Source organism: Dinoponera quadriceps, unplaced genomic scaffold (genome assembly GCF_001313825.1).
Source record: "Dinoponera quadriceps isolate SergipeBrazil2010 unplaced genomic scaffold, ASM131382v1 scaffold690, whole genome shotgun sequence".
Taxonomy (NCBI): domain Eukaryota; kingdom Metazoa; phylum Arthropoda; class Insecta; order Hymenoptera; family Formicidae; genus Dinoponera; species Dinoponera quadriceps.
In genome coordinates this window covers 1-27,513 of record NW_014555275.1, presented here as the reverse complement: position 1 = coordinate 27,513, position 27,513 = coordinate 1, and the positions used below count along the sequence as shown (strand labels likewise).

The window sequence follows — 27,513 nt, the reverse complement described above, 5'->3', positions numbered from 1 at the left end:
TCGCGCTCTAATGATAATTATTATTAGCGGTGTTACTCGTAACAACGGTTCGGTAATGTAAGTACTAACAATAACCGTAATAATAGTAATAGTAGTAGTGGTGGCAATAATAATTAGTAGCGACCGTATTAATGGCAATAATGGCGACGACGGGTGGTGACAGCAGCAGCAGTAGTGACTGACGATCACTTGTTTCCTCGTGGTGGTTTCTACCTATTGGTGAACGCGTATTTTTTTGCACGTTGACAAAGCGCGCTACTTCATCTAATATATTTTTTTTTCTGCCGATCACATCTACGTTTCCTCATTTACGTGTTATTGCTCGTTCGTCGTGTTGTCTCATCGTTTCAGTCACTCCCTCAATCGTTGCTGTCGTTACAGGACGTCCGATCGCGAGACGCGCACGTGGCGCTCGTTCGCCTCTCGCCGGGAATGGGAATAATTGCGCCTTCTTGGCGAAAATACCGCGACGGGAATAGCCTTCGCGGACCGTGATCTTCGGTGAATTATGCAAATAAATAAGGGAATCTCTTTCCTTTCGCTGATTATAGATGAACTTTCCCGCGACGGAACCTCCACTCGTGGAGCACTGAAATACACTTAATGTTAAAGTTTCAGAAATTCGGAGGGAGATGGGCATTGCGCAGAGTTCCGCCGAAGGTGGTGCGCGCTTTTACCGCCCGGACGTCCTGCAACTCGCGCTATTCGCTTCTTTCCGCATAATGGAGCAACAATGAATGCTCAAGAGCCGGTTTTTCCATCGTCGGTCATCGATTAATCTCATCTCTCTCTCTTTCTTTCTCTCTGCCTATATATATATATATATATATNTATATATATATATATATATATATATATAGACGTATATATATTATGGCGAGTCTTAAGATCTAAGAAGAGACTGGGGATGGGGCGACGCGACGCTTGTCTGTCAGATAAAATAGCGAACACTTGAGCCGAAGATGCAACGACCGGCCCTGTAATTGAGCTATATCGAGTTTCAGCGTTTACACACATGCCCGCACACACGCATACATGCACACGTAAACATAGGCAGGCAAGCACGCACGCACATACAAACGGCGGTTGTTGTACGCTCAGGTGACTCAGTTACTGGCTTAAACTGCACTTATTGCAAAATTCTGCGAAACACGGAATAATCGTGTGTATATGTGAGGACGCGACGGCGGATCTGTCGCTCTCACTAGAGCTAAATGCGAGGTTCCCTCGGTTCATATCGTCGATATGTTTATATACCGCGAGCTCTTCTCACGTAGCCCACTTTAACACAGCACTTGGAGTCTTAACCCGTGTAAGAGCTTCACCCAGCTCTTCTCCGAAGAGGAAGGGTGGTGCGTCGCGCGTCCGTGCCGGTCGCACTTCAGTACGGTTTAGCCGTCATACCCAGGCGAGAGAAGTCGTGGTGAATTCAAGCGCGGGCGCTAACTGTACGCTCGCAAATAAATAGAAGCGGCGTTGGCGAGAAGAACCAGCGTGTAATCACTGCGAGAGAACGAATGATTAACATATAATTACACAATTAAACGTACACAATCTCGTACGGTGAACTTAAGTTAAATAATACGCGACAAACGCGGCACTGAAGTGCACCGAGCGGATGCGGTGCATCCTCTTGCGGTCCTCGCAAACGCTACATTGACATTGCACCTCTAGAAATAAGCAGGACTGCCGATCTTGCGTGCAATTCCATTTCGGCTTGGCTCTAACGAAAAATATACTTGCATACCTCTTCATTGTTCTCCGTTTATATTTCGCGTGCGTATACGTACATCGTAAAATTATGCGCACATACACACACATATTCACACAAATATACGCGTGCATACACATACATACAGACGTAAACGCGCACAGACACAGACGTTCTGCGGTAGTAGGCGGGGTGCGAAATGTGTCGCGCGATGCCGCTACTTTACATTTACGTTATTTTTATCTTTGTGACTCTTTTTGGTATTCACTAATCGTTAATTCTCGTAAGATATCTGCCGCTTGTTTACTTCTACGCTTTTTGGTGATCCGTCGCATTACGCTTGTCGCGAGGCACGAGTCGGCGGCCGGTCGTCCCTGTACAAAAATAGGCGAATCGATAGGAATCGATCGGGAATATACTGTATGAACAAAGAAGCACGAGCACTTAAATCGTACGTAGAGTTCGTAAATAAAGGATCAGTCGCGAATTCGCTTAGTTTCTCATTAAACGAGGCAACGAACCGCGACACCGAGAGCGGTAACGTGCGAGAATGAAGAAACGTGTACATCTAACAAGTACAGTATAAATTTCAGAAGATCCGAAGAATTTGTGCTTCTGAAGATTAGAAGGAATTTCAACGTAAGTCTCACCGGAATCATTTGTCCCGGTCGAATCCTGCCGATTCACCTCTGCGAAAAATATTTCGAGAAATACTGCGTCCGATACCTGATCAGCGCGTCAACCGATCGCGCTTATCGCGCGACAAGCGCAACGTCAGCACGCGGGAGAGATGATCGACTTCTTTTTTTTTTTCTTATGCGGAGGCCGTGTGTGTATGTGTTGCCGTTTTATTTCCCTTCTTCGTTCGCGAAGATATGTACTACTATTGAAGTATCGTCCTCGCGCATCTGGCAGTTATCACCGTTACACTACGTTATAATAATCGTCGGCTATTTCGCGGACCGTTCGCTGTCGAGCTGCCGAGACGGGAAATCCATCTCGCTAGTTGGCTACGGAATCTGAAGATCTTCCTAAAGAGCTTGCAGTGCTCCTCAAATAGGATCTCAATGCACACAATAAACGCGTGACAGCTGCGCGATTTCCGCGAAATCGGACTTCCGATACTGCGGACACGCGAAAATCACGTTAACGTGTAGGAAGAAGAAGAAGGAAAAGAAGGATCAGAAGAAAAAGTAGAAGAAGAAGAAAAGAAGAAAAGTAAGAGACAAATTATGGAAGAAATGAATAAATCATGAGAAAAGGAAAGAAATAGAAGGATTCACAGCAGCAGCCGCACGATCTTTCAAGCGAATGTGAGCGCGCGAAGAAACGGCGCTTCTCGGGACGCACCGAGGCCGAGGTAACTTCGGAGAAGTACGAGAGAAGTCATGTCGGATTCGTTGTACGACTCGGATGTACGGGACAGAAATGTGACGGGTGAAGTTTTCGTTGACGGAAAAGAGCGCGTTTATCATCGTTCAACGACGCGAATTCGATTAGGCCGGGAATCTGTAGTGAAGGATAGGCCGAAAGTGTTCCTTCTCTTTCCGTGAGAAGAAAGAGAGCAGCTTTTCCTTTCTTCTCGATGTAGAACGACCGTTTCATCGGGGCTTCCTTTCCGCGCGGTTCCCTCGCGCGTGTCTCTCAGCTGGGGAATACCGTAGCGGCGAAATTGACGACGGTCGGCCGGCGTTCGATCGACCGCTTGCGGACGCATGTCCAACATACGTAAGACACACACACACACATACACACACGTACGCGCGCGCGCGCACACGCATACATCTAGGCGAACGGTCCGTGCGGCGCAACGACGACGACAGGCTGGCTGATTCGGATTCAGGTGTGATTTGATCGATTAGGCAGAATTAGGCTATTGAGAGAGTGGAGGTACGAGGCGGCGCGATCGGGCACGACAGGAGCAGACTCGGTGTCGCCAGAACGGCAGTCAGGAGGGATGCCAGTGGCAGTAATAAGGACGGCGTGCGGCTCTCGAGTGCGGAATTGCACAGATCACCGGTGCACGAGCAGTACGTAGCGCGTACGTCGTGGGTGCCAGTCCTCAAAAGGCACGCGCCGTTGTCCATGACGTCTGTGATGTATCCGCAGCTCCGGACGACCCTCACCTTGCCGTATACTGCAACGATTCCGATTCTCTTTTTAGAACATGGCATTTGCCAAATGAAAAGAAAGGAAGGGAAAAAAGAGGAACGCGAAAATGCACAAGCGACCGCTGTCCGCAAAGAAACTCTGTCCTCTTTGCGAAATCACGTGCGCTTTGACCTTCGAAATTTTGATAACGTGAAATCTTAGACGTACTGGAAATTTATCTCGGGGTGAAATTTCACTCGAAAAGTAGAGTGACGACGGAGTCGCTCGGATTTGAGTAATTTTTCACTCGCGCAGAGTGAATTCTTCGCTCTAAATTGCCGAGTGTGAATATTAGTTATTATTTTTACTTATTTTATTTTTATTTTCTATTTATTTTTTCATGCATTCAAGCTGTGCCCTCTGTTTCGCTATTTTGGTCTACCGGATCTAATAAATTGTCTGTCATTTGCGATCTTCCATTGATGTATGGATCAGTCGTGAAAAAGTTACAATACTTTTTTTAACAAGTTTCGAAATACTATGTCCAATAGGAGAATTTGTTTTTCAGTAATTCTCAGAAAATACATTTTCTTATTCGCTACGAGATGCGTTGCAAATCGAAAAAAAATATTGTAACTTTTTTGTGATTGTACACTGAAAAGGGTTCTTGGCATGAATCTTCTCGCTTTTGACGTCATTAAACAAGGACAGTTGCACAGAGGGACTAATAAACCTATTCTGTAACTTTTAATAACAGTATCGTTATTGTTACGTCGTCGTTGCATATAATCATATTATTAAATAGCTGCGCAACGACACATACCGAGCAGGCAGTTGCCGGTAAACGTGCACGGAATGCAATCCCAGGAGTTTTAATATTTTCACCTCGCGAAACTAAAGTGTGAATTTAACGTATTCCACCGTCACGGGAACAAATTCATTCTCATTCACAGAAATATTTATTCCTGCGATTTCGAGTATTTTCTTTGTCGCTTCAAATGAAAATACCGCCACTTTTCACTTGTTTTGAATAAGATTCCATTCCGAGACACTTGGGTAGTATAACAAATACATAAAATTAGATAAGAGAAATTAACTGAAACTCGGGAGATACTGCATTATCGGCGTTTAAACCGCGTGCTAATCGCATGACAGAAACGGAGAATTTGGCGTCGCAGTTCTCACCTCTTTGACTGATTTTCCGGCAAAGAGTCGGCTCCAGCTGGCTGAGGTGCTCCAGGCGAGGTTGAAAGCTGCAGTTGACAGTTCCAAGAGTGTACGGGTCGAATGGGTCGCCACAGCGCGGGTCGTACTCGCTGTTGCATTGGTAACATATTATCGCCTCACCTGCAATCACAGATCGATCAGCGTTGGCGTTTTAGCGTCGGGTAAATCAATTCGTTTCCGCGACGATTCGAAGGTCGTGACGTGCATCTCACGAGCCTAAAAAGAGCTCTGCTCTAGAATTAAAGACAGACATTTGAGAGGTGCGCATCTCTCATTCAGGGTAAGTGCAGTCGCGATTCTACAGGCAAGTTCGAGAAAGTAGACGTCGGCTGGGCGAGCGTGTCGACGGGGACGAGAGAAAGAGAGAGAAAGAGAGAGAGGGAAGGTCTGGTTCACGATGTCTGGCCTCACTATGACGTAACATGCTGCACGCACACCCGTTGCATCCCACGGAACCAGGCTGATACGGCGCCAGCTGATATCGAACAGCGTAGCGAGGCACGCGATGACCTACACTCAGCTGTCGTGGATCGATACGAAGAATCCAAATTTTATAAGTGCTCGCGCGCGATTAGGAACGAAGAATGAAGAAGTGAATTCACGTCCGCCCCTCTTCCTCCTCCTTTTCTTTTCTCTCCTTCTTTCCTACCGCCTTACATCCCCTCGCACTCGTCGCGCAGCCCGCTGTGCGTGAATTTAACTGACCCATTTTTCGCGCTTCTCGTAACGCGGAAGCTGGGTGTCCTAATTATTAAAAAAAGAAAAATATTGAAAAAGGATATAATGAAGTCAAGCGATTTATTCTCACTGACAAAAATCTCTCTCTTTCTCGAAACCACGAAACGACATCCCGTTGTGATCTACCCGGACTGGGATATGCTAATATCACGCGAAACCTAAGGATCGAATTTTATTACCCTTCGCGATGAACGGCCGCCCAGCCATTTCACTAACGACGAATAATTTATTTGATAAGTCTATACAATTTCATATCCTTTCCCTCTCACATTATTGGCTCAGGCTCGCAAGCTCGGAATATACTTTTTGACAAATCGTCATTATTCAAGCAAGACCTTATTGATCGCGGGTGAAGTCGAACGCGCGATACACGATATACAACTATGTACGTTCCGAAGGAAAAGAGAGACAAAAAATGCCAGTAATGCTAGGTCAATTTTGTCGGAAATCTCTCCATCGTTCTATCCAAGTGGTTACAATCAATTTCCTGACAAATGTTCTGCGGCTGAATAAATAATGAAGCTGAATACGTTTGATTTTCTAATTTCGAAATACCCTCGAAGCACTGACTTGAATATTAACCAGAAAGAGTAGAGGGAGAGACAGAGAAAACAAATGTGTCCTCTAAGACGAAACGAGGATGAGTTTGTGTGTATGTGTGTATGTGTGTGTGTTTATACACATCGTTAAGATGGTAAACTGATAAACTGGGAAAAAGAGCAACATTATCATTACTCGGAAAACAAGATAAACATACTAAACATACGAAAAGAGGCGAAGAGGCCGAGGGGGTCGAGTGAGAGGAAAGGGGTGCGAAGGAGAAAGTGGGTCGCTCGATACCCTCACACGAAGCGCGGCCTTCGTAGACGCTATCCTAAATTTCAGCAAATTGCCGGATATAGCCGCGTACATACGCGACGCTCTGAACACGAATTGCCGATGCCAGTTAACTTCGTATCGGCAATTAGCTTGATCGCCGGGGCGACACGAAGACCGACCGCGAGTTGTCCGCTGAGTCGCACGTGTCCGATGGGCGATCGAAGCTGCGGCCTTCTTCGGGGATCCTCAGATATGGGGTTCGTCGTGGCGGATCGCGGGGATCATCGCGCGATTGCGATTTCACGTCGGAGAATTCCGAGGCAGAAACGGGAGAATTCGCGCGGCCGATCGACGAGTATCGAATTGGATCGTCGCCGAGTGAAATCGGAAACGGACGAGAAGGGAAATTCGACTCTAATCGCACTCGTGATTATCGTCGTTTGTCAATTCGGGAACGAAAATTCAAGAGAAAGAAAATTCAAGAACAATTTCAGAACGAAAATTCAAGGACGAAAATTCGAAGATAAAAATTCAAGGAATTCAATAATGAACTTTTAAGAAAGAGAGTTCAAGAACGAAAATGTAAAAACGAGAATTCCAGGACAAAAATGAGAACTCAAGGACGAAAATTTAAAAAGGAGAATTCAAGCTTGGCAAACTCAATTGGCGGAATTTAATCATCGCGTGATAGCTGCTGAAAATCTCGACACCTTTCACCTTTGCGCCAGCCCCGCGGGCGAGTTACGTCACCAGCTCGTGGACGACGTCTGCTAAGGAGACGTCCCACCGCGGGCTGGTCGCGTCTGATGACGTATCCGGCGCCGTCGAGGAAACGAATATCCATTGTGCGGCCGCGGCCGTTTCCCGAGGCCGACTTTTCCATCGTCGTTGTTGTCGTCGTCCTCGCGGAAATCGCCAGGCGTGTATCGACAAACGTCGGCGGCGGGAAACGCGGTCGGCGGTCGGAGCGCGCCGATCCGCTCGATCGTGGGGATGCGAATTTAATGCGGAGGCCGCGTCGAAATCAGGCCGCGAGCGAGTTCGATAATGCGGCGGGTTCGCGATTTCGCGGAACCGTTTAATTTTCCATGCTGACGAGTCGTTAGGCCGCGAGTTCATTATCTGTCGGGAGCATGCGACGGAAACTCAGGAATACTTGATAGCGCGTTTGCTGAAATCTACCGTTCTCTCTCGCGACTTTTCCCCCGCAAGATTCAAGCGGTGCCGAAAATTTGTCACAACGAGATTCATCGGCGGAAATTTAATTGCGGTCGGGAGAATCGCGGCGTTCAAATGTTCGTTCAGAAAGGACCACAGTCGACGGTTATTCCGGGACACCCACCGTGGGCGAACTCACCGTGAGTGAACGCGAATGCGCACTTACCGCGCGACATTCTCCCCGCACGGTAATAGGATTGCACTCGAAATTAGTACGCGTATACTCATTTTCGCGACGCGGTGTCTTGAAGTACTTCAAGTGCTACCGTTGTAGGAATTCTCTCCGATCGCAATCTCAGCTCTCTCTCTCTCCCTCTCTCTCTCTCTCTCTCTCTCTCTCTCTCTCTCTCTGCTTTGAGGCGCTTGAGGAGAACTCTGTCCCAAAGCGCAAAATAGATAATATATTCTCTCTATCTCCGTCTCTCTCTCTCTCTCTTCGTCAGACCGAAGTTGTTACCCACCATGTTGTACTATATAAAATTGATTATTTCATAGTTAAAGAGAATACTGTTAAAAATGTATTCTCAGTTACCTAAATTTTATATAGGTATATACATAAACATTGTATATTTTTTCTATTGGAAATAGCTTCTTAGGAGATTATACGTTCCATATAATAAATTTTTCTCTCCCTCCCCCTCTCTCTCTCTCTTTCTCTTTCGTTGGCCGCAATACCGCGTTCGATGACGACGTATCGCTGTGCATCGTTAATGCAACGATAAAAAGATGCGCGGGCGATGTTCTACCGAACGACTGAATTCGAGCGACTATTTTCCGCAATAATTAAAACAGGCCGATAGAAATAGTGATGGGAGGAGGACGAACGAATCAGTTTTGGTTTTCGAAGGTGAGAAATTTATATGCTCGCGACATGCGTTCCTGCGAATTCTCCCCGATGAATCGCCTATTTGTCCCCGGGGGAGGGGGGATGAATAAAATATCGGCGGATCCAATTCCCCATGTAGCGCGTTCCGATTCGTTACGATGACATACGTATATTTCAGGTGCGCGCCAGCCCCCTTAATGAACTCGATAACGCCGTAATGAACTGCTCGGAATCGCTCGCGGTTTGTAACGATCCCACCCAGGCGGTTACACGTAATTCAACTTATGTAACTCGCACACGCGTGCGCGCGCGCCCTCGATATAGCCAAGACGATTCGTGGCTCGTTTGGCCGATACAAAGAGGATTGGAGAGTCCTTTCCGGAGGATATATATTTCAAAGGACGCTCCGCTTTTCCGAAAGAGACACTCTCTCCACGCCTCGTCGACGACGCGAAAAGTTTCGAAGCCCACGCAGAGAGAGCAGCCCCTGTAAAACGTTCTAATCTTTCACACATCTTCCGGGCATTGCCTACGCTCGGCAGAGAAAATAGCTCAGCGAGCGCTTATAATGATTATTACTCCTGCAGTCCTGTCCTGTCAACGCGATGTGGCTATCCTTGCGTTGTCGATGCGCAGCTTTCCTACCATATGTTATATCTGCGCAACGACAACGTAACGGCAACGACACTGTCGTTAATAGTTATGAATAGGCCTATCGATTGATACATTTCCCTGTGTGGTGTTTTCAAGAATCTAAAAGAATACTCCAATCACAGGCGATGTAATCACTAAGCGCTCACTGAGCTTCTTTCTCCACCGAACGCAGCCATTGTCGTTTTCGCGGACACAATACACAAGTTTACAAAAGACGCGTTCCGGAGGAGTTTTTGAGGCGGACTGAGACTCCTCTCGAGGGAAGTTTCAAGACGCTGTAAGGACAGATTTTAATTGGTCTTGAAACTTTCGTCGGGAGACCTGAAAGACGTCCCGAGCGTCTCGCGGGCGCTCTTCGTCCGGAACAACCCTGCCGACCCCGACGACGAGCCATCGGCTTCTGGCTGAGTCGCGGTAACCTTTCCCTCGTCACCTTTCTGCGCCGCATTGCGCCGCGATGTATACGACTCTTTTCTTCACTTGTAAATAAAGTGCACGTAGGTATCGATCGCGTTCTCGCGTTCTTTTGGACAAGTGCTGTGCGCTCTTGCGAGTGGCAATTAGTTCAAATTTGTCCGAAGGACAATACGAGCGTGCACGAACGATAGCATCGGGAATGCCGAGTTCCCGTCAAGCTTGCGCGCAAAGTGTGAGTCGCCCTGAGACTACCTTCTGGTCGATCCTGCCGCTATCCGTCGGGACTATCGCACATATTTTCCCGGGGAGAAAATCAATTCGACGGAAACCGATCAGGACGACGTAAAATGGTCGCAAGGACGTGCCGATCTTGCGGCCTCAAGGACCTTACGAGGTCGTCAGGGCATTTATTGTGGAACTGTTCGGAAAGATTTCCGATCGGAATAGTTCAGTTATTCTCTAGAAAACACAATTAAAATCCGAAATAATTGAGCGACTTCAATCGGAAACTTCTCTGAGCTTTTCCATTATATGCACGTCTTGAGCTTTTTGAGATAATCAGGCCGACTCGAGTGAAAGCTCACGAGCTGAGAGCTACTACGAACGAAGCGGTGACTCGAATGAAATCCTGGGGCTGTTTTCTGTACACGTTTACTGACAACTGTCGGCTTAACATGTGTCGTCGCGCAGCTATTTTGTGATATGATTATGATGTTTGCAACACGACACTTATTAAACCGACGGATATCGATACATGGGAAAAAATTAGTATCAATTCAAGATTTATGTTTTCTTATATAAGCAAGAATATATAATCTAATATGAAGATAAAACTTGCTTGTATGAAGAAATTCTGTGTAGTTTCACGAAAAAATACTATATTGTTAGTCAAGAACAATTTTCATGAATTGGAAGGAGAAAATATTGGATAGAAAGAACGATATTTTCAAACTGACACAATTCTTTCTATCCAACATTTTTTTCTTCTCAATTCATGAAAATTATTCCGGGATAAAATAAAAATGATATTTTTAGTAGAACTATATAGAATTTCTTCTTGTAAGTAAGTTTTACCTCCACACGAGATTATATATTCCTGCTTATACACATGAGTCTCGAATTGATATTAATTTGTTTCCGTGTGTATGGAATATAGCAGGCCTGATCTTGCAAAGGATGCATTCAGAATGTCGTGGGGAAAGAAACAATTCTCCTAGCCTCCGAGAAAGATCGCTATCTACGCTACTTTACTCCTTGCGATAATCGCCTCGTTCTGAGCGAGTCGCAGCGCGTTATCGCGCGCGCGATCCCGACGAAAGGGTCGCGTGATCTTTGACTTTCCGCCGGACCCCGCGATCGCGCTTCACGGAGAGGATCGATCGCGGTTCCGGGAAAGAGTCCGGTGCAGCTGCGGCATCGGTCGCCGAGTTCGATCGGCACTCACCGCGATCGAAAGTGGCCGCCAGGACAACGAGGACGAGGCCGGTGATCAGCGCGGCACGGTTCGCGATCATGGTCGCGATTGCCGGACCATGTGCGTGCTTTCTCTCGACTCTAATTCCGCGATTGTCGCATGGAAGGCGAGCACGTTGTCGTCGTCGCCGTCGTCGTCGTCGGCCAGGAAGGAGAGGCAGTGAATGATATACGTCGTCGCGTCCGAGGATGAGGAGAGCGACTACCAGGCACGGGCTCGCTGCTGATCGCGCGCCGCGTTCGCGATCGCACCCGGACGCATAGCAACTGACGCGCCGATACCCGTCGACCGAGTCACCGAGTTTCCCTCGCCTACTATATGCCGCACTATGCGGCAGATCCCACCCCCTCTGGACTCGCGGTGCGCCCGCTGCGCCGGTGCAATCGCCGACCACCGGTGGTGCACACACCACTGTTCCCTCTTTTCTCCTCCTCCTCCTCATTCTCCTTCTCCTACTGCTGTTTCCGGAATGCACATCCCCGCGCCAGAAACCCAATCGGGGGAGACCTGCCGTTGCGGAGATGAATACTCATGAGAAAGTGCATTCCTGAATAGTCGGAATAGTTCACAACTCGGACTCTCCGGCGAGGGTCGAAAGAGAGCGAGAGAATCTTTCGACAATGGTTTATTGTAAATTAGCTATATATAAAATAAACTTACAAAGATAGTGTACAATTAAATTACGTGGCATCGCTGTCGGCTGGGAACGTCGGCTTTCTTTTTTTTCTACGCCGGACCGCAACTAACGACGACGATCTTCGGTATTCTCGAGAAGCACTTCGGCACTCCGTTCGCGTTACGATCGCCGCGAGATCGTGACGCCAAGTAAAACTGCGGGAATGTGTTCTAATAATTAAATAGCTGAGGATTTTCGACACCTCCGTTCCTTTTTTCCTCCCTCCCTATCTCTCTCTCTCTCTCTTTCTCTCTCTGAAACGCAAGATAACTTACAACGACATTAAAACAAAATGTCAATGAACGTACGCCTATATTGTTCCTCACGACTATGTCGCTGTCACTGTATTGAACCGCAACTTCTTTCGTCGTAAAAGATCGTACATGATAGAAATTATGCAACTAAAATCTCCTATTGACCGCTCAATGGCCGATCAAACATTTACGTAACTATCTAAATTGTTTTTCTAGTCAACACGTCTTGTGAAATTTGCCTTACCGTCGTTCTAGAAACACATCGCCGTCGTCGTCGTCGTCGTCCCTCTCTCTCTTTCTCTTTTTGCGCGCGCAATTAGATTATAATAACACTGTAAAACAAAGCACTTATACAGGCACGTTCATCAGCGTAAGTACTAGTATCAATAGCCTCGCATTCAACGAACGAATTTTAACGTTAATCGCTCACGGTCACGCACTAGAGGACTCTCCCTCTCAACACCTACAAACAAAATGACACGGCCTTCGAGCCAAAGTTTGATACACTATATACAGGGTGTTCACCGCAGCTGTATTCGGCACGGTTGAGCTGGAAAATCCTTCGATAAACGTCCTGTATATATACATACTATAAGAGACGCACTCTCATAGTACGAGGCACGTATTGTGAAACAACTTTGATCGGTCTATGCGGCCAGAAGAATCGCACGAGGAGCGGTCTTCAGTTCTCGGACTCATCGGGGTGCTCCGTCTTAATGTGGTGGGTGAACATTAACTGCGTGGTGAATCGCTTTTTACAATAAGGACACTGATATGGCATCAGCGGATGCGCTGATCTCAGGTGCGCCACGGCTAGCTCCCTCGATACGAACGGTGACTTGCAGACGCCACAACGATACCTGAAAATATCTAATCTAAGTATCATGGTAGCACACGCGTTACGCAGCGGTTAGGGTATTCGCACGCAAATTGGCGTAACCTAATTATTAGAACTGAATTTTAAGCACATCGTTACTTCAATCTTCTTCTAGAGTATGCAAAACTACAGCAATATTTTGATCAGTTCTACAGCTTAAGGATGTATTATCCGTCAGTTTTTATCCATGCCATATTTTCAATGGCGTATCAAGGAAGTCGCTCACAAATTTAGTATCTGTCAAGCAAAATAGCCTCTCGAAGGCGTAAGTATAATTCCAGACGATGCTTTTAAACGTTCACTCACCCATTAGTTGTCCTAATGAGAGTCCGTTTTAAAGGTGGGGGTACACTTTGCTCGTTGATTTCGACCCTGGGCTCGATGATGGGAGGTACGTACTCCAAGATCTCCGGGCTCAATTTTGGCATCGATTCGTCGTCCGTTTCGAGCTTAATCTCACGTGCCTGAAATGTGACACGTCAGTAACACAGTCAGGATGTACAAGCGATGCGCGATATTGTTGTCGTCATGTATTACATACCATGTTGCCGTACGCTTCGTTGTCGGGCGTTCTCATATGAGAGTTTCGCGACGGCAACGACGAGAACGACGCGTCCCGCTTGAGTCTCTTGTTGCTGTCGTGAGTCGATGTTCTCTGCACGGCTTCTACGGTGACCCTCTTCTCCAACAACGCGCCACCTGTGCACTGATGGGCGAGCAGCGACACTTCTTTGAAAAAGATCTTATTGCACTTGGCGCAATGATAGGTTTTGTCCACTGTGTGCGTCTTTTGATGCGCCTTGTACAGAGACTTGTCCGTGAAGGACTTCTTGCAGCCATTGCATGTGTACGCAGCTTTGTGAGCGCGTTTGTGACTCGCCTATTAATCAGAAAGTGGCTCGTGTTGAAAAAAAAAAATGAGAGATAACATGACAAATGACTAATTCAAAGTAACCATGTTGCGAAAATACTTACTTCGTGCCTAGCCAGCTGCCATTGTTCTTTAAACGACTTTTTACACACGTGACACGTGAAGTTTTTACAATTATAATTGTCTGAGTGCGTCTGAAGATGCGTCAGCATCGTCGTGTGGTCGCCGAACCACTGCGAACAGATGCCGCATTTTGCTATTTTTTTGAACTCGGCAGGCTCGTCCTCCGGCGAAGCGTCGCGATTTTCCACTGTCTGCAACCGAAAACACGACGATCGTAATTTAATCTCGTATCGTACATCATTTCAATAGAATCATTTCATTCAAATAATACTTAAATTTTATCCTCCCATCGTTAATTACTCATAACAATCAATCTGTAGAATATGAATATTTTCTCATGATTAGCAATTTAAGATCTTTGGAATAATCATTGGTCGTCGGATGAAATTAAAGCATCTCAATTTGGCTCTACGTCTCACATCATACACTCATTGTATTCACTTGTATGCGTCGATTAGAAAGAAAGGAAAAATAATTTGGACAAACCTCGGAGTAAGGTCTCTTATTCACACGGGTTCTGGCTTCTCTCGCTTCCCTCGCTTCTCTCTCAGCGTTCAACGCCTCCTCCTGCTCGACTGCCGACATCACCGGTGATACCTCCGCCTGCTTATCGTGCGACATTTTGTGCGCCGCCAGTCGTATAAGAAGTCCGAACAACCGGCCGCAAAAATTGCACTTGTATTTCTTCGGCTTGTGGGTACGCATGTGGTTCGACAACGCGCTTTGCGCCGTGCAGACCTGGCGGCAAATACGTGATTTTAACCCGACCGTCATAAAATCAGGACCCTTTCTCCTTACGATAACGTGATGGATGGACTCTTACCTTTCCGCATGTGGGACACTTGAGGGATTTCGTGTTTTCGTAGAATGGATCTACCCTCTTAACTTCCCCCATTCGTTCCGCTATCTTCACCATGGGAAACGTGGGCTCCGCTGAAAATGATCTCTGCGGTAATACCAAGCTGTCGTTCGTTTGATGCAACTGCATGTGGTTTTGATAGGCTCGTACAGTAGGGAAAAACCTAAAAGCAAACACGTATATGTGTGCTCAGACAGTATCGAAGTTCGCATGAGTGAACATAACATCCGAGAGACGATAAATAGCGCTGTCATTCAATCACCGGAATAAAAAAAAAATTGAAATAGTGATAGCTTCTTAGTAGAGAAGATGACGAGAAGTGATATTTTTTGTCATATTCCAAACAATTACGATCATTTAAGCAAAAAAAAAACATTCTTACCTTGAGGTTTATTTTTAGATAACTTAACGTATAATGAGTTCTTTTCATAATACAGTTCGAAAGTTCATAATAAGACCAAAAGCGTGAACGATACAAGTACGTTTTCGGAGTTTTTTTTTTTTAATTAAAAAAGGTGACAAAATTATATTTGATATTTTATAAATTTAATTAATTAAAAACGGTAATTCAGGGAAGAAAGTGAGCATAGTGAATTGTTTAGTGACTTATCAAGAAAAAATAATTCAAGCGATTGAATGATAGCGCGCGTGGTCGATAAAGGAAACATGTTTCTAAATTGCTTACCTATTGCACAATGAACACCGTGTATCTCTAAGGAACTCAGTCAATCCGGCCAAATGGTCGCACAGTCTGTGCTGTTTCAACATGTTCCAGCTTAAAAATTGCCGGTCGCACTGATCGCAATCGTTTAAGTCTTTCGTCGAGTCTAATTCGACTTTCAAATGATTGTCAGCTTCGTGTATCGCCAAGAGTTCCACAGACTCAAAGGATATAGAGCATCTTTTGCAAGTGAACTCGCGCGGGCACAACACCTCCAGGTGTCTCACTAGACTGTCCTTCGATCTGAAATCAATTAACGCTGGTCATTGACTAAATTGACGAATCGCTGTCGCTGTGTTATGGAGTAACAAAACTCACTTGAAATATCGGTTGCACGGCGCGCACCACCATTCGGTAGTTAATCTCGTTTTGGTTTGTAGCCTCTGCTGGTGGTCCACCATCAGATTGTTCTTCGCCATATTGTTCATAGTGAGGTTACCAGTCAGCGCCTGTTCCAAAATGCTCGTGCGCTTCTCCTCTCTCCTTGCTTGGTACTCCGCTTTAGAGAACGTCCGCTTCTCTTCCGTAATGTCAAATGTAGGAACTGTATTTATCATCGTTGGCACATCCGTCATGTAAGTGTCCAACCATTTGGGCACTCTGCTCGGCGATTCACAGGCAGCAATTTGGTCGTTCAAACTCGCGTCTCCGGTCATCTCTTTGATCTCCACCTCGCACGGCAGTTCGGGCAGGGTCTCTATACAAGCGCTCTGCAGTTGGTCCTGAGCGATCTGGTTGATCGGGGCCAATGAGTTGTCAAGTGGCAGTGAGTTTGGCAAAGGGACCAAAGGTGGTGGTGCTCTAGATTTCTTGCACAGCTGCGCCTGCAGATTGAAACAGAGCAACGATTAAAGAATCTCATCAAAAACTAATGTCAAATTGCACAATGCCGATTAATTACAGATAAAAATCTACTCTTGGAATGACATTCCTTAAAATACTGAGAATATTTGATCGGTTCTTCTTNGTATATATATATATATATATATATATGTACACACATTAAAGGTATGTTTTTTATCCTTGAACTATAGGGCCGCATTGTTCCTTTCCCCTTTGACGCTAAGTCATATACTTGTCTTATTCTAATTATAAAAAGTGCAACCTAATTCAGGAACAGAAAACAGATCTAAGTATATAACTCAGTGTTGAAAGAAAAAGGAACAATGTTCCGGTGCAATCTTAATTCGGGAACAGGAAACAGACCTTTGATCTGTTCCTTATAGCTGAATTAGCTAAACTTGAAATTTACTTGAACATTTCTCGAACTAGTGCAGCGCTAATTCAGCAGAAAAGAAGAGACCAGTTATCTCCAAAGCAAATCAAATCATCGGACCAAACCTGGCATGGGTCTTGCGAGTTCGTCATCGCGTCCAAAAATATCCGCACCGATTCCGTCTGCTTCGACTTGAGGAGCATGTTGAACATCTTTTTGAAAACGTCCAGGCAATGTTCTCGGAACTCGTAAGCATCGTCCAACCTGGCCGCGCAGAATTGGCAGATTTGTTTCGGCAGCGGGTCGGTCTGGTACACCAGCACTGGCAGACAGCCGCGCAGCTTGTGGGGCACCTTGCGCTGCATACTTTCGTTGCCGAAGATCGGCATCATCTCGTTCTTCTTCTCCATGCACAGCCTGCAGACGTTCTCCAGCTTGTCGAGCATGGCCATGGTGCAGGAGGCCTCGTGGCTGCCGCCGAACTTCGCTCACCGTCACGCCTTGTCGTGTTCCGATATCACGATATCGCGTCCGATTTAGGTTAGCTGACTGTCAGCGAGCCAACGACGGGGCGCCTCAGGACAAGCGCGTCTCCATGCTTCCGGCCAGCCTGGGCCAGAAGAAGAGACGCCAGAGAGACGTTCCAGTCGCCCGCCCGCCCGTTCGTCCGCGTATTCCTTTCGATTACTTCACTTTCACCTGTGCGCCTTGCTTCGCTTGTTCAGCATTAGCCTTTGAAGTGCAACTACTCGGCTGGAACCGGTTTTCCTCGCGTCGAGTTTACTGGTGTGCACGCACGTCTCGCGTTATTGTCATCTCGCCGAGGACCTCGTGCACCTATCACGGGAACGCGGCGGAAGAAGGTGGCGAGCGTCGTCACGTTGTCCTCGAGACCTCGGACGTGATGTACTCATCGGAACGCATAGCGCCATGTAAACGATGCTCTTCAGCAACTCTCCCTCTCTCCTTTTCTCTCCTTCGGCCTTAACGTTCCTCCCTCTTTCTCTTTCCCCTTCTCACTCTCCCTCTCTCTCTCTCTCTCTCATTCGCTCGCTCGCTCGCACTCCTATCCTCTTCGTCTCTACTCGCGCCCACTCGCGCACAGGCCATTGTGCTCGAGACGAATCAGGACGAGCTTGAGAAGCGGTTGTCGTGTCGTCTGCAACACGTGCCATCGATTCACCGCCGAATGTATGGCGTTTTACAGCGGGATTGCCGGATTTTTTTCCTCTGCAATATGTAAGGTACGCCCCGGCACACCTGTTCTCGATTTCAATGACTCGATGGTCCTCCTTCGACGGTCCTTCGTTCTTGAATCCTTGAACGCCGGGCGCAGGCGCATGGACTAGAGACTCATTTTTTGACCTCGTTTCGTATAATTTACTTTCTATGATATTTCTGCCATCGGTAAAATTAATATAGCGTTAATTCAGGTTTACATTCCAGGGGAAGGGGACGCCTTTATCCTTTCTTTATTTCTCCGCAGCGAGATGAGTGTTACGAGTTGAACGCTCGGTACAGTTCCAAAATTTTTATTGAGCAAAATAGACGACACACATTTTTGTTATATATGTATTTCACTATATTCCAATATATTTTCGAATTTCTTTTATTCTCTAACCATACGTATCCGCACGCGCGCGTGCGCGCGTGTGTGTGTGTGCATAAGCTTGATAATATGCCGTAGATTGTAGATAAGCAGATATATTTGGAGATAGATTTTTTTATGATTATCGCGCGTAGTTTTTTATTCTCATAAAAATATAGCGTCTTGTTCCAAGCAAGCTGTAAAGTAGCATCATCGTAATAATTTACTAGTTCGCATAAAAAGTCGGTTCGTTAAAATAAAAAGCTTTTTATAATATAATAGTCTTATATTAAATAATTCATACGGACAGGAGGTTTCTGAGACTTCATAGCGATCTTTTACCTCGCTCGGGGTTTGTTTATTTTTGTGTGTGTGTATGTGTGTAAAGCGGGCCGGTTGTCTCGATGACGCCAATAGCGGAATGGAAAAAAAGAGATTGTGCTTATATCAGGCGATAACGCATATAAAAATCACTGCAGGTGCGTCGTCGAGAGGACAACCGGGCTGCTCGCACAAGGTGTCTCGATTCTTCGGGAAAGCTCACCACGAGCGAGACTTGCGAGCTTGCGGATCCTATATTCGGTCGGCATCAATTAACAGTGGCATAACATTAATGTTATAATCTCCCACTCAACAATATAAATGCAGTATAACGCGTGTATTATGTAACAGTTAAATTGTTGAGTGGGAAATTACAACATTGATGTTACGTTACTGTTAGTTGGTGCTTGCTAACAATGAACACTTCAACATTGCACTTTTCGCTCGTTCGATATTACGAGCGGGGGAGGAATCGTTTATCGTTACCGAATCTCCCCCAATCTCTACCTTTCGTTATCTCGATGCGATCGTGTTTCAGTAAGGGCACCTCGCCGGCCCCGCAGGGAATTCTCGTGTTCAGTGCTATAAAGTTTCGCACGGGAATGCCTGTACGCAACGNGGAGACAGAAAAAAAAAAAAAAAAAAAAACATGAACGACGTGTGCGTATGTCGAGAGAATAGCGCGGGAAGACCTTTTATCCGTTATTAAATATTATGTTACACTGTACACACCACGTACTGTACAACCTTACAGTTAGCAGGTCAACGCGAGCGAGCTTAGCTTGCCGTATCATACACGCTGATAACTATTCACAACCGAATGAGGAGACGAGTCGAAAGCTTAATCAATAAAAAACCAGTAACAAAAAGCTCGATTTATTATTCTACACGCTCCGGATCTCCTTGTTCAAGAACGACTGCGCGAAAGAAATGTCGCATTATTATCTATCTACAACGATTCTATCCGCAATAGAACTAATAACGGTTCTCGCGCGTTCTATCGAACTCTTCACTCCGCCTCGAGAGATTGACACTTATCCGAGCGCAGGGTGTTCCAAATTCATCGCACCTCCTCTCATCTACTCGGACTAAGAAAGTATTGTTTCTTCTGATGGACGTGTATTTTCTGACGGTAATAATCGGGAGCGCGGATCTCGTGTCGTTTCCCGTGGCCGGATGCATTGCGGAACGCTAAATACGCCTTTCTGACTCTACAGAGCTGAAACAACACGTGACATGTCTATGTAAGAAAAGCGGAACTTAGAATTAGAAAGGCATATTCGGCGTTCGCCCTGTGTCCAGAAGAAGGCCCCCGAGTGTTCGCACATTATCACACTTACGCGACATAGTGAATACGTATCGACGCTTGGGCGCGGTGAAAGTGAAACACCCTCTCTCTATATACATTTTCTTACAAATATATCAAAGGGTAAGGTGTCTTATCACGGTATATCTTTCCTTCTCTCTCCTTCTCTCTCTTTCTCTCTTACACTTGCCGGTTAACAAAGGGGTATTAACTATCTACCTTCTCCCTTCACCCCTACTATCTCGCTGGCACAGCTGGCATTTTTTCAAGGAAGTCCTGCTCGATCACAGTCTCCAATTGTGTGTTATTTACTGGCACGTGCGTGTCGCACGTGGCGCGACTAAGGCTCGAGAAGAAATGGTGCAAGTCCTGCAGGGAACGGACATTGTTGGACGTTAACAGAAGCTCCCCTGGATTCCTCTTCGGCGATGGGCCTTCCGGTTTGTACTGCGAACGAGAAAACATGTCAGTATAAGGCTCCGGGAATAGTGCAGAGATCTTCGTTCAAACGCACTGTGGACATTGTACTTATTAAGCACGTTCGGGAAAACGTTGAAGGAAGACAAAAGCACTTGCCGTCTCGACGCTGAGCGTTGTGCAACGCTCGCTCGACGGGCAAGAGAGCATGTATTGGCTTAGTTGCAAAAACGAACATATGTATAATTCCTACGATACTAAAATAAGTATTTCAGGAACAGACAGAGGCGAGAGTGTGCGTCAAGCTCGATCGTTTGCGCGAGTCCCGTTCTCGAGTGGTCGCACCAACGTTAATTCCGACCAAGGGAATTGGAGCAGAAAGAAAAACGAGAAAAGGAAAGGCGAAGACGGCGTTTTGATCGAATCGAAATTTTTAAGATTCTCGGTATCTAATCGGCCGCAATATGTACGAGCGGAAGACGTCGGATTGAACGTGATACATTGTGTAGCGCTGTCACATTAAATAGAAACACTGCTCTAAGCGAAGCCTATATAAGAGTTGAGACTCGCGTCGATAATTGAGAGAGTAATCAAACGGTCGGCGCAGAGCTCGCCGATGAGAAGTCTGCGAGGAGAGTTCGAACGTAATAGCGATGGCCTCGTTGAAGATTCTGTTTTGTTACATTTTGTGCACTGTGATGGTTTTCGGCAAAGGTGAGTGTCGAAATGACTCGATTCGCTTCTCCGTTTGCTCCAAGGAATCGCGCGGACTTACTGCAGAGTGCTCAGTGAGATCTTTCGTTTTCATTGTTGTTCTTGCATTATATCTGCAAATTTACTTTTTCCTTACGCATTCTTAAGGTGGTTATAAAGAGAAATTAGTGATAAGAATACGGTGAAACTTGCATTATGTATATACTGAAATATTATCTAACTGCTCGTGTAATTAGAAAACAGATTGAGCTGAGATATTTGCAACTAACGTTGACACTTTTTATACGCGTTCCTTGAGATTAGCTATGTTTAATTTTTATTTTTAATATCTTCCAAACTAAGAATAAGATTTGGAGGAAAAATTACTATGATATTAAAGATTAATATGCAGACATTATACATAAATTTCAGAATTATTGATTTTTTTGTTTTGGAAATACACGTTGCCAAAGTTTATAATTTATAGTAATACTCGAAATATATTTGCATATATTTAAATATTTATATACCTTTTTCTATTATTTGTACATCTCCATTGGATTAACTGATGCATAAATATAGCATTAATAAAACAAATAAAAAATAATATTTTCATATTTGTGATATTATGTGTATATGTTTACCTCAACTTTACTTCAAATTAACATTTATTATTTAAATAATAAATAAATGTATAGGAATGTAATTTTATTTGACAAATATTAAATTTATGAGTGCCTCCCTTGATGCGCCATTGAAAATATGACACTGAGCCTCATAACCCTTTTAAATATTATTCACGAGTGTATAAACAAATGTGAGAAATATCTTGCTTTTTATCCGTGACAGTCGTATTTTCAATGCTTCAAACGGCTTTCATGTAAGCTTAACTGATGCTAATTAACGAGTATTAACGAAAATATAGTTATGGTGCAACGACCTGCTCCAACGAATTGATTTAATCAGCTCAATTTCCTGTCGGCCGAGAATAACCTTCCGCTCTAGATTTCATTTAAACAAATTGAGAAGATTAATTTAAAACGAATAATTAAATATTACACAAATTTTCATTATCGCATTCCTTTCAGAGTATAGGGACGATTCCGAGTACGATTTTGACTTTTACGAAGACTTGTCGGAGGATCGCGTGGGGAATTTTTACAAGAGACGCATCGGTGCAGCGCCGGAGGATTATTACGACGAGGCAGTGGGGAATCAACGCAACGCGTATCCTAAGTCTCAGGATCACCTCACCGCCTTCGGGAACAACGTCGATTCTTTCGAGAGAAATCTGTTCGCCGAGCACCTCGACTGGTACGAATTGCCCAGGAAGGTGTACAGATACACCAAGCACCGAATCCCCGGCTACGACTACGACGAGTTCGCCTCCATAGGCTCCAGAGGCTACCAGGAGTGCGACGACCGGTCGATTTGGACGCATTGCCTCTGTCAGTTCACATGTACAGAGCCGGACGTGGTGGATTGTTACACACCGTGCAGAAGCGGATGCGAATGCAAGGAGGATTACGTCTTCGACGAGATTAGACAGAAGTGCCTGACACCAGAGCAATGTTGGTCGGACAAGGAAGAGGAAGGGAAAGATTTCAATTACCAAATATGAAAAAATGGTTCGCGCGAAATCGACTCGCTGCCTCGTGCGATGCACCGTTTCAACTAGCGCTGTCCATTTCGACTACCCGGGTGCCCAGGTCTCTCGGGATTATCTGGGTAACCTAGATCTTTCGGGCATTACTTGGATACCTCCGGATAACTGAGTATACGATTCTAATTTTAGACGTTACATGTTATTAAGTTTGTTCTTTTTAACTGAGAACCAGGTTAAATTTCTTGCTTTTAGAACGAAACGAATATATAACACAGTCCAGCGAAAAGAAACCACTAGAACGGGACTAATCATTTCCTGTAGTTTTCTGGATTGCCGAGCCCCATTCGAGCCCAATTATCCGATTATCCGGTGATCGGTTCCGATTTGAAAACTCATGCCCACACTGTTCGGACAATCTAGGTAATCCGACCCCTGGTCCAGAACCCGAGTATCTAAATCCGCGAAATAGCCAGATTATAATGACAGCACTAGTCTCAACGTATTCTCGTATACGCGAAGCTGTTTTCTCCCGGAAACACGAGAAACGAGGAATCGTGGCCGATGGCACACGCGCCAAATAATTCGTCGTGCCGCGAGAGCGGAGCTTGAATTCGCGCGAGCTCACCTTACTGTCCATTAATTTCGCGATTCGCGTAATGTGCGGTACAAAGTCCGACGATAGGTTATTGTTGTCCGTGCACCCAGCCGCCGCGTCTCCGACGAACGCCCATTTGTACCTGTAAATCGACGAGACAATAAATATATACGTGCTCGGCGTGTGAGACGACACGGCCGTTTCAAGTCGTCGAACAACTGTCCGATGAGACCACACTCACATCTGAAATTGCGGTAATCTATGCGCGGGCAACAGCAACGCCAGGTCTAGCAGCTTAGCCGCGGCCAGTTGCAACTGTAGCCAGTGGGGATGTCCGTGCGCTTGCAGCCCATTGCTGGCGTTAACGGCCCACGAGGAGTCCAGGGCCGACAGAAGTTTGATGTGCGAGCTGCGTGAAACGTGATTGGCTCCGTTATTATTCAGATCGCTATCGACAGCTCGGCGCGATGGAGCTCGAAATCCGAGAAGCGTGACGGTTCGGCTCAGCCAACGCAAACGATATACAATTTTCCCAACAGAACTCAGTTCGAGCATTTTTGCGCGCACGGCATACGGTTACGTGTGAGTTGTACCGAGAGGATCACGTTTTATCTATTTACTCTCGATCCTTGAAAATTTGTTCGCTTTTTACAAACTGTAGTGATATTGTACTTTGAGTACGTATTTACTCTTGGTAAATTGTAACTTTGATAGATACAATTTACAGTTTTCGAATCTCGGAAATATCGTTCTTTCCTAACCTTCCGCGGATTTCTTTGGTTTCTTTATATTTTCTTTATAGAAAAAAAATTAATATAACAGGTTCCAACTGAATACACCCCTGTGAATTTTTCTAAGCGAATTTTTGTACTCTTAGGTAATCAAAAATCCGAGGAAATGAGAGAAAAATGTTTTTTCTTTTTTTTCACTAAACTTTAAAACTATAGGTGCAAAGTATCTTTGAATACTTATAAATTAGTTGAGTTGACTAGATAATGAAACGAGCCTCAAACGCGTTTTGGTCGAAGGAAACCGAATTTCTGGTTATAAAAATGAAATTAAATTTAGGCTATAAAAATGGTTATAAAAATTAAATTAAATTTAGGCTATAAAAACCAAAAATTCTGTTTTTTCAACCAAAACCGCATTTGGTTCGCTCACTGTCTGGTAAATTCAACCAAACTTTTTTTCCCGTGCAGCATTTTGTTATTAATATCTTTAGCAATGTTAACCGTATGCGTACGCCACGTGGTATATGTCGAATATGCATTGAACCATCGAGTTACCTGCTATGACGACTGCTGTCCCAACACCATTCAAGTTACGGAGGCACCACAAATCCCATCAAACCGCGGATGCCGAAACAGAGCCAAAAACAGTACGATATTAGGTTCGTGTCCATGTTAGTGGGGGACGTATACAGACGAACTTTCTGCGGATATTCATCGCTATTTATATCAGTCTCATTATTCATGTATGTACTGAAAACCTCAAGAGAGGATGACGACATCGACATCTTTCGTGCGGTGTACTCTACATGTTCTACATGTATCCAAATGTCCGTCATTCATATGCCGAGTGTTTTGCGAATGTTAGTAATTTCCGAATCTTATCTCACCGAATGCAATCTAATGCAATGCGAAACGCGCACAACACTACCGATCATGCCAACATGTATCACCGATAATTTACGTACTGCAAGACTTTCGCTACGTAACTATCGATCACGCCGACGTTGCACACTCGTCGAAGCCACAGCAACGCGATTTTTCGAAGATCGATCAAAAAAGGAAAAAAAAAAGAAGATACACAAAGAAAATACCAAGTGAGATGTTCTCGGTATACCTCAAATAAAGTAACCAATCGCGTATAGCGCGCAAAATGAACATACACCATGCACAGTACGAAGCAGCAGCGTCCCATAAGCGAGTTTGCTCAATATTCGGAAGCAACATGAATCAATGAAGAATTCGCGTACCTGAACTCTTCGCTGTCTGTACTCAATTCTTGCTCAATGTAGAGGAAAACTTGAACAAGCTCGCTAACTATGACCGGCCATAAGGACGTCGCGTGTTGCGGTGACATTCTCAATAGCAATACGCGAAAACATAGAAACACTTGCGCCTGGATAGACGGGATTACTTGGGGTAGGCGTAAACTATCTGCTAAACGTTCTGAAAGCAAAATAACCAATCAACAGTTATACGTGTATGTGTGTTTGTGTAAATCCTGTAAAGATCCCGCAGGCACTCACCTTGTATCTCCGGCATGTACTTGTGATACTGATCCGTCTCGCTGCAGAGAATAACGAACGCCAAACGTTTCAGCAGCTGCGCCTTTTGTTCGTATTCCTGCTCCTTCGACGAGAATATACTGATCCCGCTGCCTTGAGCCATGGAGACGCGATCTGTGCAGTAGAATGACGTTAGTTTCAGCTCCTACGGTTACGTAGACGCTGAATATATCGGAATACATGCTAATTACTCATTAAATCTCTAAAGGTGGTATTGTCGTGCGTCATCAGATTGTCTATTATAGTTCTCCAGTACGGCAAGCACGCCGGTGTCATCTGGAAGAAGGCCGGATCGAGCAACAGGTCCAAGACGTCCTTGCGCCATGCTTTCCGCGTGTATTGGTACCCCGACAAGGAAGCCAATAGTTGAGAGCAAGCGGTAAACGAGGCGATGTTCTTTATCCTGCAAGATTACCAATCGAGGGGATCAGAACGCCGTTTTCCCTGCGTCGGGATCGCAACGGGGAACTCGGGCGAAGATGGAAAGTCCCGAAACGCGAGTGAAAAGTCGCACAGACGGCTCCTGAGACTCACGTGTGATTTTTCAAGTAAGGCGTGACGTTGTACATGAGATTCGTCAGCAGCGTAACCACGCGTTCTTTCTCCTGCGAGCCGTAACTAACGTCCAACAGTGGCGCGAGTATTTCCGCTAATACCGCTTGAGCCTGAACGCTGTACGCCGCGTTGGGCGGGGTTCCGGGTGTCACTGTAAGAGTTTCCATCAGTGTGTGCGAAAACGCCGGCGAGGGAAAGCTGCTTTGCCAATGCAAAATCGCGGAACCGAGAGGACAAAGCGCGTTGAGAAGAAAAACGGGAAACAAAAAATGCAAAGAAAGAATCCGCCGCTACGTTAAGAGTATTCTACAAGTATGGCTAAAAAATAAGATGCACATTACGCACCAGCACCATTCTTTCCTTCTTTACCTTCCGAGGAGCCTTCCACCACTTCGAAAACGTCTTCTCGGACGGCAAGGTTCCTTCTCAACCACGTCGTTTGCTCCAAACACGCGCCGGCTATTTGCGAGCACGACTCGATCAGCTGGAATAACGCCAAGTGATTTTGTCTGATTAATTTAACATCCGAACAACCGATTTATAACCGATTCAACGATTTAAAACTAAATGTCTGTTTTTTTAACTTGGTTAATCACAAAATTCGATAATCGGATAATCGATCGAATTAATCAATCACAATATTTGAATAACCGAAAGAAATCGATTAACTGGTTAACCGTTAATCATTTGGTTTTTTAAACTGTGTATGTTAAGATTATAATAAACGTATCAGTTTCATGGATTTCATTGATGACATGGTGAAAATCATTCGAATCTTAAATCGTTAAACTTATTACAAACCGGTTAATCGATTTTCACTCTATGTAGAATGTTCGTCGAGCACATTTAGCGATCATTTTCTCGTCGACGAGGCAAGATCATCGTTACCTTCGCAGATACGTCTTGCAGATCCTTGATGTCTTTTTTTTCCTGCATCGGCGGACACTTTTGTACATACTCGTTCAATATAGCCAGCAAGAGGAATTGCGCAGGCGCAGTTAACGATAGGCCGTCCTTCAGCAGACTGAGCAAGGACGCCCAAGACTCGATGAGCGACTGTGACGTGTTACTTTGCATGTACACGTAAAGTAGTTCTAGCACCGAGACTTCCAACGAGAAGTCTTGTTTGATACCGTGTATCGGCGGTGGTGTCTTCACTACTTGATGCACAGTATGTACTAAGGTGTCAATAGGCATTACGCGGATCGCACTAACTAGATGAACCATCACTTGCTGGTTGGGGCAGGCTTCCGGAAGCACCTGTGTACAAACGTATTCCGACTTAGAGAGGCATTTGTTATGAAACTAAGCAAATAACTATCGCCTGCTCTTTCACGTCATTGTTCCTTTTTTCTTTAGCCCTGGAA

General features: G+C 45.3%; 4 protein-coding genes across 9 annotated transcripts; 1 reads left to right on the top strand and 3 right to left on the bottom strand.

Moving 5' to 3' along the window:
- Window positions 1-1,750: 1,750 nt before the first annotated feature.
- On the bottom strand, window positions 1,751-11,674 carry LOC106743731. 2 transcript variants are annotated; one of them, XM_014617869.1, is made up of 3 exons: window positions 11,146-11,674; window positions 4,988-5,149; window positions 1,751-3,848 (listed from the first exon to the last, which is right to left on the bottom strand). In XM_014617869.1, exons 1-3 carry the CDS (start codon window positions 11,615-11,617, stop codon window positions 3,580-3,582), a joined length of 903 nt encoding a protein of 300 aa, XP_014473355.1. In that variant the 5' UTR covers window positions 11,618-11,674; the 3' UTR covers window positions 1,751-3,579. The 2 variants fall into 2 exon arrangements, with proteins under 2 accessions (XP_014473355.1, XP_014473356.1); XM_014617870.1 differs by lacking the exon at window positions 11,146-11,674 and adding an exon at window positions 5,441-5,483.
- A 111-nt stretch (window positions 11,675-11,785) lies between these two features.
- LOC106743763 (zinc finger protein 569-like) lies at window positions 11,786-17,726 on the bottom strand. The gene is made up of 9 exons (XM_014617957.1): window positions 16,898-17,726; window positions 15,875-16,380; window positions 15,521-15,799; window positions 14,800-14,998; window positions 14,463-14,714; window positions 13,958-14,167; window positions 13,524-13,862; window positions 13,289-13,446; window positions 11,786-12,965 (listed from the first exon to the last, which is right to left on the bottom strand). Exons 1-9 carry the CDS (start codon window positions 17,222-17,224, stop codon window positions 12,788-12,790), a joined length of 2,448 nt encoding a protein of 815 aa, XP_014473443.1. The 5' UTR covers window positions 17,225-17,726; the 3' UTR covers window positions 11,786-12,787.
- Window positions 17,727-19,301: 1,575 nt separating this feature from the next.
- LOC106743742 (protein dopey-1 homolog) lies at window positions 19,302-27,494 on the bottom strand. Of its 5 annotated transcripts, XM_014617910.1 has the most exons (10): window positions 27,035-27,494; window positions 26,492-26,630; window positions 26,126-26,297; window positions 25,783-25,994; window positions 25,553-25,705; window positions 25,277-25,472; window positions 24,585-24,599; window positions 23,540-23,707; window positions 23,329-23,440; window positions 19,302-20,434 (listed from the first exon to the last, which is right to left on the bottom strand). In XM_014617910.1, exons 1-10 carry the CDS (start codon window positions 27,371-27,373, stop codon window positions 20,225-20,227), a joined length of 1,716 nt encoding a protein of 571 aa, XP_014473396.1. In that variant the 5' UTR covers window positions 27,374-27,494; the 3' UTR covers window positions 19,302-20,224. The 5 variants fall into 5 exon arrangements, with proteins under 5 accessions (XP_014473396.1, XP_014473392.1, XP_014473393.1 ...); XM_014617906.1 differs by lacking the exon at window positions 19,302-20,434 and having other exon boundaries at window positions 22,991-23,440; window positions 27,035-27,492; XM_014617907.1 differs by lacking the exon at window positions 19,302-20,434 and having other exon boundaries at window positions 22,991-23,440; window positions 24,585-24,596; window positions 27,035-27,492.
- LOC106743744 lies at window positions 20,616-22,994 on the top strand. The gene is made up of 2 exons (XM_014617912.1): window positions 20,616-21,118; window positions 22,186-22,994. The coding sequence occupies exons 1-2, from the start codon at window positions 21,058-21,060 to the stop codon at window positions 22,716-22,718; spliced, it is 594 nt and encodes a 197-aa protein (XP_014473398.1). The 5' UTR covers window positions 20,616-21,057; the 3' UTR covers window positions 22,719-22,994.
- Window positions 27,495-27,513: the final 19 nt, after the last annotated feature.

Coding starts and splice junctions, on each gene's coding strand:
- LOC106743731 (XM_014617869.1), bottom strand. CDS start 11,617: ATGAGGAGGAGGAGGAGAAAAGAGGGAACAGTGGTGTGTGCACCACCG. Junction 5,150..11,145: donor GGCGGCCACTTTCGATCGCG/GTGAGTGCCGAT, acceptor CTGTGATTGCAG/GTGAGGCGATAATATGTTAC. Junction 3,849..4,987: donor CCGGAAAATCAGTCAAAGAG/GTGAGAACTGCG, acceptor GAATCGTTGCAG/TATACGGCAAGGTGAGGGTC.
- LOC106743763 (XM_014617957.1), bottom strand. CDS start 17,224: ATGGCCATGCTCGACAAGCTGGAGAACGTCTGCAGGCTGTGCATGGAG. Junction 15,800..15,874: donor CCGTGCAACCGATATTTCAA/GTGAGTTTTGTT, acceptor AATTGATTTCAG/ATCGAAGGACAGTCTAGTGA. Junction 12,966..13,288: donor CTCATTAGGACAACTAATGG/GTGAGTGAACGT, acceptor AGATATTTTCAG/GTATCGTTGTGGCGTCTGCA.
- LOC106743744 (XM_014617912.1), top strand. CDS start 21,058: ATGGCCTCGTTGAAGATTCTGTTTTGTTACATTTTGTGCACTGTGATG. Junction 21,119..22,185: donor TGTGATGGTTTTCGGCAAAG/GTGAGTGTCGAA, acceptor CATTCCTTTCAG/AGTATAGGGACGATTCCGAG.
- LOC106743742 (XM_014617906.1), bottom strand. CDS start 27,373: ATGGTTCATCTAGTTAGTGCGATCCGCGTAATGCCTATTGACACCTTA. Junction 26,631..27,034: donor TGCAAGACGTATCTGCGAAG/GTAACGATGATC, acceptor GCGTTATTCCAG/CTGATCGAGTCGTGCTCGCA. Junction 25,995..26,125: donor CCTTACTTGAAAAATCACAC/GTGAGTCTCAGG, acceptor GTAATCTTGCAG/GATAAAGAACATCGCCTCGT.